The 13,798-nt window shown below is 37.9% G+C and overlaps 1 protein-coding gene across 23 annotated transcripts in view; it reads left to right on the top strand.

Moving 5' to 3' along the window:
• The window catches only part of JAKMIP1 (janus kinase and microtubule interacting protein 1), a 224,658-nt gene that overhangs the window by 143,970 nt on the left and 66,890 nt on the right, over positions 1–13,798 (top strand). For 14 of the 23 annotated variants that reach the window (XM_064418699.1, XM_064418697.1, XM_064418687.1 and 11 more), the window contains exons 2-8: positions 77–228; positions 1,549–1,687; positions 3,217–3,912; positions 7,650–7,764; positions 8,513–8,637; positions 8,993–11,209; positions 11,961–12,062. In XM_064418699.1, coding sequence (XP_064274769.1) covers positions 1,550–1,687; positions 3,217–3,912; positions 7,650–7,764; positions 8,513–8,637; positions 8,993–11,209; positions 11,961–12,062 — 3,393 coding nt within the window. In that variant the 5' untranslated portion in view covers positions 77–228; position 1,549. Of the gene's footprint in view, positions 1–76; positions 229–1,548; positions 1,688–3,216; positions 3,913–7,649; positions 7,765–8,512; positions 8,638–8,992; positions 11,210–11,960; positions 12,063–13,798 lie in introns of those variants that run through there. The other 9 variants (XM_064418704.1, XM_064418708.1, XM_064418701.1 and 6 more) reach the window with 1 other exon arrangement.

Genomic DNA, 13,798 nt, shown 5'->3' with positions numbered 1-13,798 from the left:
TATTAGAATGCCCAGTAATGAAGGATTTGCTTTCCTGAATTTCAGTGTTAAAATTGCTACTTCCTTGGTTTTCCAGGAATTAGAAGATGCAGGCACACCTGATGAAAAGGTTAACAGTGCTGGAGAAGAAAATTTGAATATCAGAATAAAAGAGCTGGAAAAGTCTGAGGAAAAACTGAAAAATGTTCTAGAGGAGTATGTGGAGTCAGATTCCATCCTAAGAAATAGGTAAATGAAGGGGGGCTTTGCATTAAAATTTATTGTTATGTGACAAATGTACTGTTCACTTTGCCCTGTGTACTGGTTGTCAAATGATACATGGAGAACCAGTAAAAATAAAGACTTTCTGTGTTTTTAGAGTGAAGAGAATTTTTGTTATTGGAGAAGATTAATGTGTATTTTGGATAGCTGTCAGAATAGAAATGCAATAATAATTTTTTTAAGAATTATTATTTAAGTAAGATTTACAGCATGGTCTAACATACTGTTGCAAATAATCAGGCAGCTTTCTCAGGATGTTTCATTCTTAAATGTTCATATGATGCAAATTCTGTTTGTCAAGTATATTCCTTTCCTTTTAAAATAAGAGTTAATTTGGAATTTTGTGTCGTAAAAAAATTTCCTTTTTTCAGAAAGCTTCATCTAAGTTAGTGTGTCAGTGCTAACCATTACAGTAGATTAAGGTGCCATTAAGCATTAATTATACATTTGACTAGAATAATAAGGTTTTGATAGTCAGCAACAGCACTGTTCTAAAGAATGTAAAAGTTAAAAAGGATAGGAAATATAAATGTAATTAAAACACTTATTTGTATAATTTTTAATTTATTTTAATTAATCAAGTAATTTTGTTCGGAAATATTTAATAATGGTCTTTTTCACAATAATAATTAATCTTTTAAAAAAATATTTTCATGTAATACTTTGTAATTTTATACTACCATTTGAATAGTAACAAGCAAAGCAAACCTGTATTTTGTCAAAATCCATCTTTGTGGACAAAGTCAATACAATTACTCACTGTAGGTTTAGTACCCACTGATGACATGGTACAAGTAAGATATTTTCACTTCAGCCCCTAAAATATAGGTACTTGTAGGTTGCCCCTAATGTTAATTTTGATGGGAAGCATTTACTGTCATAAAAATTGAGTTTCACTGACTGTGAACCTGCCACAATCCTATGATCAGGTACGTGCAGAGACTGAAGTGTTGTGGTTGTCTTTATGGTGAGTTGCTACATCATCTAGCATGCCAAACTCCATTGAACAAAAATCTTGTAAAAGTTTTTGCTTATGGTATTATTAAGTCAGCAGAAAGGTGTTATGTTTAACAATTTTGACACTCTCCAGTGTAATGTGCAAACCCCAGTAGACTTCTTAATAATTAAATGTTTGTTATATTAGTGATCAAAACTCTGTTACTATTTTATTTTTGGGGGCCAAATACAAAAATAAAGATAAATTGATGCATTGCTTGTGACCACTTACCCTTCTGGAACTGTGCTGTGGTATCTACTGAGCAAAAATGTTCATTCTCACTATCACAGGATGAAAGAGCTGGAGCGGTCCCACAAAACACTTCTTGTGATGATTGATCAGCTTTGTGTGAAGCTGGACCAGGTTGAAAATGCCAATCTGCGCATTAAAGGGAAACTGCAAAGCATCCAGGAGGACCTGATGCACTTGGTGAGGGGATATTGCTGCAAATGACAGTTGGTTTATTTGGTTTATTTCCTCTTTTTGACAGTAATTTATAAGTCAAGTTCATCTCCAGTGACCTCTGCTTTTAAGCAATAAATGGTCTCAGCCTTTCTCTTTTGCTACAACCAAAGAAATAAGAATAATTTTTGGATTTTTTTTTTTTTTTGCCTCCCATCTTTCTATTTCTCTGTTGGTTTTGATAGCACTGCTGTTATTTCTCTCATTCAGGCCCTTGATTAAATTTAGCTCCCCCTTCTTACTTTCTCCCTAGGACATACTCAGTGCACTCCTTCTTAGGTCAGACTTTATCTTTCTAGACCCACAGAACAGGCATTTTTATCTAGTTTGCTTATTTGATGGATTCATGAAAATGGAGAAGGAATGAAAGGTTTTCAGGAACAGGCTTCAGTGAAACAGTGTCTTTCAATTCTGTTTATGATAAGATATCCTTTCATTTTATCAGCATTTTAGGTCAAAATTGAATACTTCAACAGGACACCAGTATTGTGTGGCAAGATTCCCAAGAATGAGGAATAGTCTTTGCTTTTGTAATTAAAAGTGAAATGTATTTTTCAAGACTCAGGAAGCTTAGACATATATTCCCATCAAGAGTTAACAAAACAAAATATTAGCCCACATCTACCTGACTTCTCAGCCTAGTGTTCCTTCTGGCCAGTCCTTGCCAGTGAATGCCTCAGACAGGAAAGTACTGATGATCAAAATGACTGATCTGAAGAAGTCCTTGAAAAAACCAAAGTCATTCCTTCATGTCTCTGTGCCTTCAGTCTTGCTTCAAAGTTGCTGCAATGTCCCTGTGATGCTGGTGGCTCTTGCTCTGCTCAAAGCAAGGGCAGTGCAGGACTCATGAAAGCCTCTTCTGCCTTCTCCTGGCATCTTTCACCTCCAGGTCTCTGTGTTCAAACACTGTAGTGCAGAGGAAAATACCAAAGCCTTTCTCAGTGTTTCGAAAGGCATCTGTTCCTGTCTCCTTTTCCAGCAGTCCCATAAGAGGAGCTGACAGATGACAGGTATAGTGAAGAGCAATGGGAAAAGTCCTGGGCTCTGGAAAGTGTGTGTCCCGTTTTCTGTAACAGAACCACAGCTCCCCTGCCTGTAGCACCCCAGTGCTACAGTACTGTCAGTGTTAAGGATCTGTTACTGTATAAATCAGAACTGGATATATGAATTATAGTTCTAAGGTTTATTTTGGTTTAATATGTACTTTAGAACATTCAAAAATGTGTTTAAAAGGTTCCTGTATGTCACGTAGTAGCAGATGTGGATGAGTTTGTTTTATTTGGTTCCTACTGAGATGTTTTGGTGATGGCTGAAATGACAAAGCAGGTTATTTTTGCTCTAAATGCAGTATTTTACTGGCTTTAAAAAAATTCTACTTGTGTCATTCCTGAATTTTCAGAAAATAAGGGTAGAATTATCACTAAATTAAGAAAAATTATAAAGGAACAGAAGCTTTGATATTAAGCTGTTAACTGTACATCTCACTGAAATGATAGGTTGAAAACCAAAAGAAGTCAGAGAAGAAGCACAAGGAAAAATTGCGTTGGCTTCAGGAGCAGCTGAAGACAAAGGAAGATGAAATAAAAAGCCAGTCAGAATATTTTGAGCACTACAAACAAAGGCAGAGACAACAGACAGAAGTACTGAGGAAAAGGGACTGTTACCTTCAGGGTGAGGTATCTAGGCTGGAAAAGCAAGTCCTAGATCTTAATGCCCATGCTGCTTTTTTGACATCCAAGTTAGAAGAGGGAATGGTGCAGCACCTCCAGCAGAAGCTGCAGTCAGTGTGCAGTGGGGCTCAGGGCTGTAAACACCCTGGCAGGGAAGAAATGGAATGGAAGAGTTATATTGAAAATGTGGAGCATGATGTGAAAAGCCACTTCAAGGCATTTCAGCAAAACCTGAAGTTCTTGAGGGAAAAAGAAGAGAACACTAGAAGAGAACAGGCAGACCTGCTGACTGAACTGCAGTGCTCTCAGAACACTGAAGACTTCCTCAGAACAAAATTGGAAGAATCTCACCATCATGTCTATAGTTTAAAATTATCTGAAATCAAACTACAGGAAAAAGTGGAAGAGCTTTTAGATGAAAACAGAACTTTAAAAGATCAAGGTATTATGAAGTTGAAAAAGAAGAATAAAAAATACTCAGAACTTACAAGATTGGTGGATGGGGACAACAGTGTTGACCTGGTAAGTCAACTGGCAAGTAAAAATACTGCAAAATGTAATTATTTTTATCTTTGTCTCACCCTGGATTACACCTGTCATTAGAGGGACAATCAAGATGCAAGTGTGAGGCTTCATCCTGCCTGATTTTTTCTTATTATTGTTTATTCATTACTACTTTCCAGTGTCTTTTTCACACCCAGTAGAATCAGTAGTTGGAATTTTGTTGCATCAGAGCATTTGTTAGCTGCACATCAAGGACACTCAACAAACCTTTTTTCCTTAAACTTTGAAGTGATGTGCTCACAGCAAAAGGTCTCAATCTGAATGAGGCTGGCACCAAAAGTAGAGCCCAGAACTTCTGAGACCTGCCTTGTGGACACCATTCAGTGGAGGACGCATATGGCTGGATGAATTTTGCATGCCCAAATGCTGGAGCAAAAATCACTCCTGACAATAAATATTGTCTCTGAGATTTTCTGGGTGATGGTAAACAAGGGAAGATGGAGGCAGCATTCATGACAAATGAGCTGAGATAGTCAGTGGTTTGTGGCTCTGTAGCATTGTGATATGCCCTGAATACACTGAATAGGACTCGTTTGCCTCGAGCACTTCACTCCAGCACTGCATGGGAAAGCTCTGCTCATGCTGTAATATGGCATTCAGCTTCTGCCAATTCATTTTGCTGACAAGGAACAATTATTTTCACAGAGTGGACTCAAACAAAGTTTTATTCTTTATGCACTGAGGTGCAGGGTATTTTTATTGAGACTTTATTTAAAGTGAGATCAGCTATGCCTCACACTCATTCAGATTGTGACCTGATATGCCAAGAGCTCTCCTGGTTTTAACTGCAGCTAACCAAGAGGTAAAGGGCATGAACAAAACCCTTTCATACTGGAGGTCAGTCAGACTGCGAGTACTTCCAGAACTGGGAGAAGCTAGAGAGGATCTTGTACCCATAAAGCTAGAGGAAATATAGACTTTTTTTTTTTTTTAACCTGGTAGTGGAATGCACTCTTGCAGGCCTGGTGATTTTATCCCATCATTGATTCTAGAGTTCCAAGGCAGTGAGCTCCAGACACAGTTGTGTCTGTGGGAGAGTGGAAAGACCATCCTGCAGTAACCAGCAGCATGTGGGTGACTCTGAGGAGAGCTCAGAAGCTGCACCTCACCCCACAGGTCTCTGGAGCTGCCCCAAAGTGGCAGAAAAACCAACTGCTTACCATGAGCCATTGCTATAATCACTTTAACTGGTGTATTCACTTCTTCTTGGGAATGAAGAATATGGTTTGAAAATATTTAAGATACTTCTTGATGGACTTGCACTGAGTTTGTAAACAGGTATAACAAACAGATGCACTATGAGGGTACTGCACAGCTAAAGTCAAGAGGAGTGAGGGATTTCAGAGCCAGAGAAGATGTAGTGAAGCATTACTATTGGTTTGATAAAACTGAGAAAAGGAGAAAAAAGGGTTATTTAAAGATGGGAAAGCAAGATACGCAACTGACTAATTGCCTGAGACCAATCCAAAAGTCTTCAAGAAACAGGATTCTTTCTATTTTGTACTCTAATAAAAGCCTATTTTTTTTCTCTACATGAAGTTTTCTAAATATTTCTTTTTGAAGTATTAATTTACATATCTGGTGTCACAGGAGATCAGAGTCTCAGTTACCCAGTGTTTGGTATAAATGAACAGGCCGTAATTTGTGTTTACTTTGATGCAGAGTGGGTATTGTTCACTAAATACTGTGAATAGTATCTGCAGCATCAAATCCTGTGCCTTCTGCATTTCTGGTTGTCTCTTCTTCCTATTTTGGTACTGCAAGTACACTTGCATTTTTCTAGTAGAAAATTGACTTGAGACAGCAGGGAAAAAAATGCACTATCTATGATAAAAGGAGGAGGGAGACATCTGGTGTTTTTTCTGTAAAACTGAAAAGGGTTTTCCCCCCTTGCCTGGAGTTTTACCAGCATGTATTAAAATAGAATTTCTCAGTCTCATCACCTCGATCTTGTAGTATTTAAGCCAAAATAGTTGCAAGAAAACTCATTTGAGCTCATCATACTCCGTTGACAGCTATAAAAATGAGAAACTCTGTGCAATACAAGATCCTATTAGACTGAGCACCAAGAGGTGAACTGCATCTCATGGTGGAGTGTAGTCTCCAAATAAATCTTGTGGAAAATTTGAATTTCCAAACTCAGTATCAGCATCCTGTCTGCAATATTCCAGCTGCAGTATATGCCTGAATGAGAAATGAACATACACCAAAAAAAGCAGCTTGTTACCTGTAGCTGTGTGTTGACTTATCAGTTTCTACATGTGAGCATTAGGGGTGTCTGTTGAAGGTGAGGGAAAAGTATCAAAAAACCAAGCAATGAATCTTTCTGCAGCTTCCACGTGACAACTGAGGTCTTGATTTCTAGGTGTGGTGTTCTGCCACCTGAGCTTTCTGTCCTATTCATAATTTTGTGTAACTTTCTTTTGACAGTACCCACATATAAATCAAGAGTTGATATCTATAACAAAATAAACGAAAAGGTGCAGGAAAGGAATGATTGAGTTTCAGGGAATTGGGATTAGTTACAAACAGGTTGCCCAGAGAGGTTTTGGATGCCCTAGCCCTGGGGGTGTTCAAGACCAGGCTGGATGGGGCCTGAGCAGCCTGGTCTGGTGGAAGGTGTCCCTGCTCATGGCAAGGGGGTTGAAACTGGATGACCTTTAAGATACCTTTCAATCCAAACCATTCTATTAGTCGATATGACGGAGAAAATAAGGGAAGAAATCTTGGAAGTGTTGTGGTTTCCACTTAAGTTGTGCCTCCCAGTCAAGATCTTTTAATAGAGCATAACAATGAGGCAGCTGACTTGGATTGAAATAAAAATTACTCTCACTGGTGGTCCTGTGGAAAATCAGCAGCCTTTTCCTGACTCACTAGGAACTGAAGACTTGGGAGTAATTGCCTTTTCCATCCATATGTAATTTTAAAATTGCAGCTCAGTGCAAAGCGACCAGATTTATTTTCTGCTGGTGTTTGATGCAGAGCACTGCAGGAAGACAAAAGTGCCTGTGTTGGCTTGGTTTCTGTGGTGTAGCTGTTTTGGTTACTGTCTCAATTATGTGTTTTGTTGAGACAATCAAATCTGATTCTTCTGTTCACTGAAAATGAGCACAGTGCATGTGAAATATGATGTGCTGTTATCAAGCAATAGGGGTATCTGCTTTGCATCAGGAAGTGTCAAAATTTTCAGATTCAATCAGGGACTCAAGATAAATGTCAAGAACAGAATATGAAGTATGCAATTAAATTATCAATGGAAAAACAAAATTTTGTTTGGAATGGTTATTCCACTTTGAGTTCTTTCGACTTAGGAACAATTGTAGCTGGGCACTGAACTTTTAATCTTATTCCCTGCTTGATTGGACTTTCTTTTATCTTTGTTGATGACCATATAATTTAGTCACTGTTCCACCTGTGATCTGACATATTACATGCTTATGACTCAGATTTTCTTCCTTAATGCTTTGTAAAGTATGAAGGGAAAACTTTAGGAAAGTTTACGATTACAGCATTTACTGGAAAAATGTTGAAATAAGAAAATTGTATGAAACAATAGCAGTCCTAATGAAATAATGGGTCTTTTGAATGTAAAATAGCAAAGAAAATTCATATGCCTGTTTTTCTTATCACAAACACCATATATATGCATATAACCTGTGGGGTTTTTTCCTTTTCCTCCCCCTTTTCCCATTAAGAATGGAGAGCTAATTCAAGATGAAGTTCAGAATCTGAAATGGAGGGCAGTCTTGGATTCACTCAGAAGCAGAGCTACTCAAACTCCAGTTGTGCTGCTACAAGATAAAGAGTCTGGTATGCAAAGAAATCTGATTTTTTGCTTTCATTTCTATGCCATCAAAGTGAAGATGATTTTGTTCATGGGGTGTGTATGACTTAAAAGGTGTAAACCGTTTGAAAATCCTCCTAATCTCTAAACTGTATCTGGGGAAGGTGAAATGATAACTGCTGCTATTCAAATATGAGCTTTCACAAGACATCCTAGAACTTTCAAGAAACTTCAGAGGTGAGAGGGTACTTTGTATGTCCTGGATGAAGTATAGTATTTGGGAATGCCATGCAGCAAAGAGATTTGCTCTTCAGACCAAACAATGTCAAAACTCTTTTCTTGACAGATTATATTAGGTAAATTCTTCCAATATAAATGAATGGGAATTTTATAGCAAATTTTAGTGAATGTAGATGCAGACTTGCACTGAGTAATTTTAACCTGTAAGTTTAATCCCTAAGTTTCCACCTGCCCACTGTAATGAAATGTATTTTCCATTTCCAAATGCTTTGGGAACTGGAAACCATGAACCCCAAATATGCCTTGGTTTAGACCTCGATATTTATGGGGTTTTTATGAAGCTCATTTTCGTGTCTGCCATCATGCTTGTATCTGTATCAGTGGTGATGTATGCTGCTGGTACAGAAGGGAATTTTGAGTATACTCTCACTAAAATATTTTTCTATTCAGAACATGTGCTTGGATGGTTTTGTGTTTGCTTTTTTGTAGCTACCTAGGAGTGACATTACATTTACCAGTGCTTTATCATAACAGAAACACCAGCCTGTAGTTGTGAGGGACCAAAACAGATGGAGGAGGTACCAGAAGACCTTGTACCAGTTTTGGAATGCAGTTCCAGAGCCTTTGTGAAAGTTGCTGCTCTAGCTGAGACTGAGCAGGTGAGAAGAAAAGTTACTGCTGTTCTTGCTATCTTTGTGCACAGGGAGCAAGTGAAATAGGAGAGAAAATGAAGAGTTAAAGGTGAATATAATACTAGCTTTAAATCATAGCTACTGCAGATGCTTTACAAGGTATATACATAAAGGTGTGCACTAACACAATGGTTGACTTACTCATACCTGATTTGTAACATTACTCTTCTTGCAAGTGTTTAATTATTTGAAAACACTTTGTATGGAAATATTTTTTTCTCATCTATCTGTAATCAAGTGTTTTGTCAATGAAGGAAAAAACAAAATATGATTAGTATGTTGCTTTGCATGTATTTTTGAGTTTCACATTTGTTATTGTCAGGTCACCCTTGGACCACAGAGGGCAAATACTCTGGAGGACACTTCCACTTTGCTCAGGTGTACCCCAAGTCATCACGCAGCAGGACTGCTTCCCCCTTGTTCTGAGAAGTTACCCAATGGTGAGACAAGTAAGGGAACTGAAGATGAAGAAACCCTTTTTCTCTTGAAGGAGCACACTATAACTCTACCAGTGAAGACATTCCGTGCTTCTGTGGTTGAAATCTTAATGAGGAAGGAGCTCCAACTGACTTTGTTTGAGCTTGGAAGATGTCACATAACAGCTTTCACCACTGAGGAGAAAGTGAGGAATTTCAGTTTCTGTGAGACAAATACAAATCTTTGGTCAGATGGCCTTTGCATTGTTGCAGAAGGAGGATTTTATGACAGAGCTACTGAACTTCTCCATATAACATTGCCTTCCACTGTGGCTGAAATTTTCACATCTATAGAAGAATGCAACATGGAAAAACATTGGGGAAACAAGCAAATTCTGCCAGGAAGTGTGAGTGAGAACAGATGTCTAGATAAAGATGTTGATAATGAAAAGTATCACCAAAAAATCTTTACAGGGAGAGCTGAAAGAGAAGAAATACAGAATGACAAAGCCCTACAACAACAGGTGACCTGTGGTCTTGAGGAAAGTTCTAAAATTTCCTACAAAACTGAATTATTCAGTCCTGGGAAGCAAGGAATGGAAGCCAAAGAGAATCTCCATAGCATGCAGGGTGCCCAGAGTTTATCTGTTGATTTTAAAGACTTTAAAAAATGTGTCAAAGGGAGTCGTGAACGAATGGAGAAAGAAGAAAATATTTCAGAAATCTGCATCCCTGATGTGAACAGTGGATGTAATGGAGAAGACATAATTGAAATTGAAGGGAAAGGAAAGCAGACTCAGAAACCAACTCACCAAACAAGCCCCTCCAGCAACATTGGCCTGACAAAAAGGAAAGACCAGACCTTGAAACTACGTGAACCAAATAAGAATTTCTCATGTCAAAAAGCAGCTGCTAAAATTGTGCAACATGAATACTCTCAGAATTTTTTTTCATCAAATGAAGAGAGGTATCCACTAAACTTGCTGTTTCCTCTGCAAGAGGGGCCTGTGTGCTTAAGCAAACTATTCCAGCCAGGGAACAATTTTTATAAATGTATCTGTCATCCGTCAACCTGGGGAGCTGGAAATGAGTGTAACGTGAGAATATCTGTACTGGAAAAGGCAGTGGCTGCGTGTTCTCAGGGGATATTTCTGCTGATGCAAGAGAATGAGAATTACTCCAAAAAAGTCTGTATATTGCAACAGGAGAATGACAGATATGCTCAGATGATGTGTGCCCTGGAAGAGGAGATGGATGCATATTTTCAAAATGTTTTAGCAGCAGATGAAGCTAATGTTCTTTCATTCCAAAACTTATTTAATGAGAAAGAAGTTGCTGGTGGATGTTATAACAACTTTACAGAAGAAAGTACCATGACCCCAGCAACATTTTTAGTTGCAACTTTTTCTAAGAATCTCTCATATACTGAAGAGAAAAACAGGAATTCTGAAAAGGATTCATGGACAAGTGCATCAAATAAACTTCATGGGGGCGTTCTATTCCTGAATAGATGGAAAATGAGGTACTTCCAGCTGCTTTCTGACCTGAAAGAAGAAAGAAGCAGGTGCTTCAAAGAAATGGCTAAATTATTACAAGACAAGGAGAACTATGTAGCACAATATAATGAATTAATGCAAGAGAGAAAGAGAAATTTACAAAGAATAGCTCTTTCAGAAGGCGAAAAAGAAACTTTGTTGAGACATTTGGCAGAGATAAAGTGTGAGCAAGACAAATACAGGACCTTAGTTTCAGAACTCCAAGACTGCAAAACTAGCTGTTATCAAACCATTTCTCACTTACAGGAAGAAAAATGTGTACTGCAAAGAGAGATAGACAGAATCAAGCAAGAAACTTCAGAACAGCTTGATCAATTTCAGAAAGCAAATGTGAACATTATTTTAGAAAATAAAAATTTAAAAGAATTAATGTCTTCTCTGGGTTTCACCTATGAAGAACTAAGAAAAGAGAAAAGTATAGGAATAAAGACAAATATAAAACTGAAAGAAGAAAGTCAACAACCTGGTCTTAAGCCAAAGAAAGTTGAAACAGCATGTAGTGTAACACAAACTGAAGAACAGGGAGCTCTGGCTGTAGATCCTTCAGATTATTCCCCTGGGAAAAAGGTAAATAATAAGAGTAAGGAATGTTATCAAGCAGGATCTGCTAAAGAAAGAGAGCTACAAATGTCATTTGGAGGGCAAAGCTGAGTGATGGAGGAAACTTTAACCTCTTAACATGAGCTGAGGTGCTAAAGTTAACTTCTAAATAGAAGGCAAAATGCCAGAGAGGGGTTTTTTTTGGAATGTTGTATTAGAGAATGTTAAAGTGATACAGCAAGCTACTAAGTTAAAAATAATACTTAAAAGACTGCACTGTTCAGGCTTTAAAAAAAATATTTATGTAATTGCAAGAGTAAAAGCTTTTACAAGCTTTAATTCTACTACAAATTCTCCTAACAGAAGGAAACTTTTTAGAATGGTGAAAATAGCATGTTTTGGTGAAAAGTGTGCACATGATAATTTACTAATTTTATTTTGATTTGATCTAATTTTTTTTTGTTTTAATGTTTTGATGTATATGATCTATATTATATATCTCTAAAGACAGGATCCTTACTTGTGGTGGATTTCTTATCCATGTTCTTCCTGTGGTGTAAGATACATCTTACACCACAGTGCATTTCTGTGGAGTTTACTATGTACTTATAAATGCAAAATTACTACTTCACTTGAGAATAGTCAGCAGAGAAATACTTATATGTCATACCTTGATTTTATGCAAAGTTTTTGTAGTAGTTTAAGAGGAAGCCATCTATTGTTCTATGAACGACTGTGTGCCATTTGGTGAGTCATCCTGTCTTTTTTTGCTATCCAGGGCAGCATGTTTGAAAGCTACAGCACAATGAAAGAGCAAGTTGGAAAGGTGGAAGAGAAACTAAAAATACAGCAAAAGGAATTAGAAAAATCAAAAAAAGAGGTAACCTTCTACTCTGATGCACTTCTGAGGACCAAATTTGTTTTTTCTTTTGTTTTCTTACATGGCTGTCTTCTTTCTGCCAGGCTCTAACACTTTCACAAAACAGGGAAGTCTCTGATCTGCAGAACCAAAATGTTCCTCTGATCTTTGAGTGATGCATGGCACAGTCACCCTTGGCTGGGTGAGCATCAAGTGCAGCTGCATTCCTGCAGCACACTGTGCCAGAGGCTGAGTGCCCTGGCAAAGGCACACACAACAACCTGCCCACTCTGGCCACCTCTGGGCAGCTGCTTCCCTCCACATCACTGGGAATGAGGAGAGGGTGGTGGAAGCCCTGAGGGTTACTGCAAAGCTGAACTGAAAGCAGTTTTTGAGTGAGAAGCCAGATCATGTCAGGGGTTTGCTGCACCCAGAGGCATTGCCAGGCGTGCTGCCCTCCTCTCCACGCTGTGTAGCAAACACCAAGTCCAGCAACACCTGCTTGGAGACTTCTGTGTCTGTGTGAAGTAAATCTGCACTTTTGACACCATCCAAGGAAGCTTTTAGTGCTGTGCCTTTCTGAATGCACTAGATATTCACATTCCTATTTATTAATCAGTCTCCACTCCATGCACATCTAAGCAGAATGTAGTGTTTTAATGGCAGGTGTATATTTCTGGGGTTGTAACAGGGATCCCTTACATGCCCTGTGGACAAACCATTGGCAGCAGCAGGTGTGTTGAGTATGTAAAAGAAAAACAGCAATAGGGTTTTCATGGTGTTTGTATGAAATTATTTTCCTTTGAAAGCAGCTTTATAAGACTTCCCAGCTTTCAAGTGAAGCAACTGGAATGAAGGGGTGGGTTTAGATGACTGTTGGATGGTTAGACAAGGACTTCTGACCTTGTATTTTGAACATAAAGAAACATTTTGGTTTTATTTCTGTTGTAAAATCTGATTAACTTGGCTCATTCTAATAGTTTTGTGTGTTATAAGGAAGTTGTGTGTTAAAATACTTTCGTCAGTTTACTTAAAATAATGTGAAACCTTTGCTTCCAGATAGGAGAAAAAATGATATCTCATACAAAGGAAAGAGCTTGCTCTCAGGCAACCAGCTGAGCTATTGAGGGCTTTTTTGTGGTTTTTGGTTCAGGTTTGCTTTTCTTTTCAAAACTACAGTTAATGTGTGTAAGTGGAATGAAGGAAGCCTAGAAAAAAATTAAAAAGTGAGCATATGGGGGGCTTTCCCCTCGCTTCTTTGCATTCTTTATTTTTGACATGTTTGTTTTGATTCTTATACTGAATTAAACACTGCATTGTGTCAGCTACTAAGGAGAAAATTAACTCTGTCCCAGTTAAAACCATGGCACACTCCTCAAGAAGACTTTTCCCCCCTGCCAGCTAATAAAAAACTTGGTTTCACTTTGCTCTGAGGGCTTTCAAAGATGTGATCTCTGAAATCATGTGTGCATACACCACTGCTTTTTTAAACTTTATTCAGAATATTCATGGTACCTTCACATTTAGAAATAAATTTAAATAATATTTTTGACATAACTCTAGTGAGATATTCTATAGGGCATAATTCTAGAGTTGCATTAATGTCTTATCATAAGATGGTAGTGTATTGTATAACTTCATTTATTTTAATCAATTGATAACAATTCAAAAGCTATGGTGTAGAGAGCAGCCTCAAATCCATGCATGTAAGCTGGTATTGAGAAAGGATACCACTGCTGGACTAATTATACTCAGTA

This window comes from Passer domesticus, chromosome 4 (assembly GCF_036417665.1).
Source record: "Passer domesticus isolate bPasDom1 chromosome 4, bPasDom1.hap1, whole genome shotgun sequence".
Taxonomy (NCBI): Eukaryota; Metazoa; Chordata; class Aves; order Passeriformes; family Passeridae; genus Passer; species Passer domesticus.
Note: the sequence above shows the minus strand (reverse complement) of the source record. Positions and strands in the feature narration are given on the sequence as shown.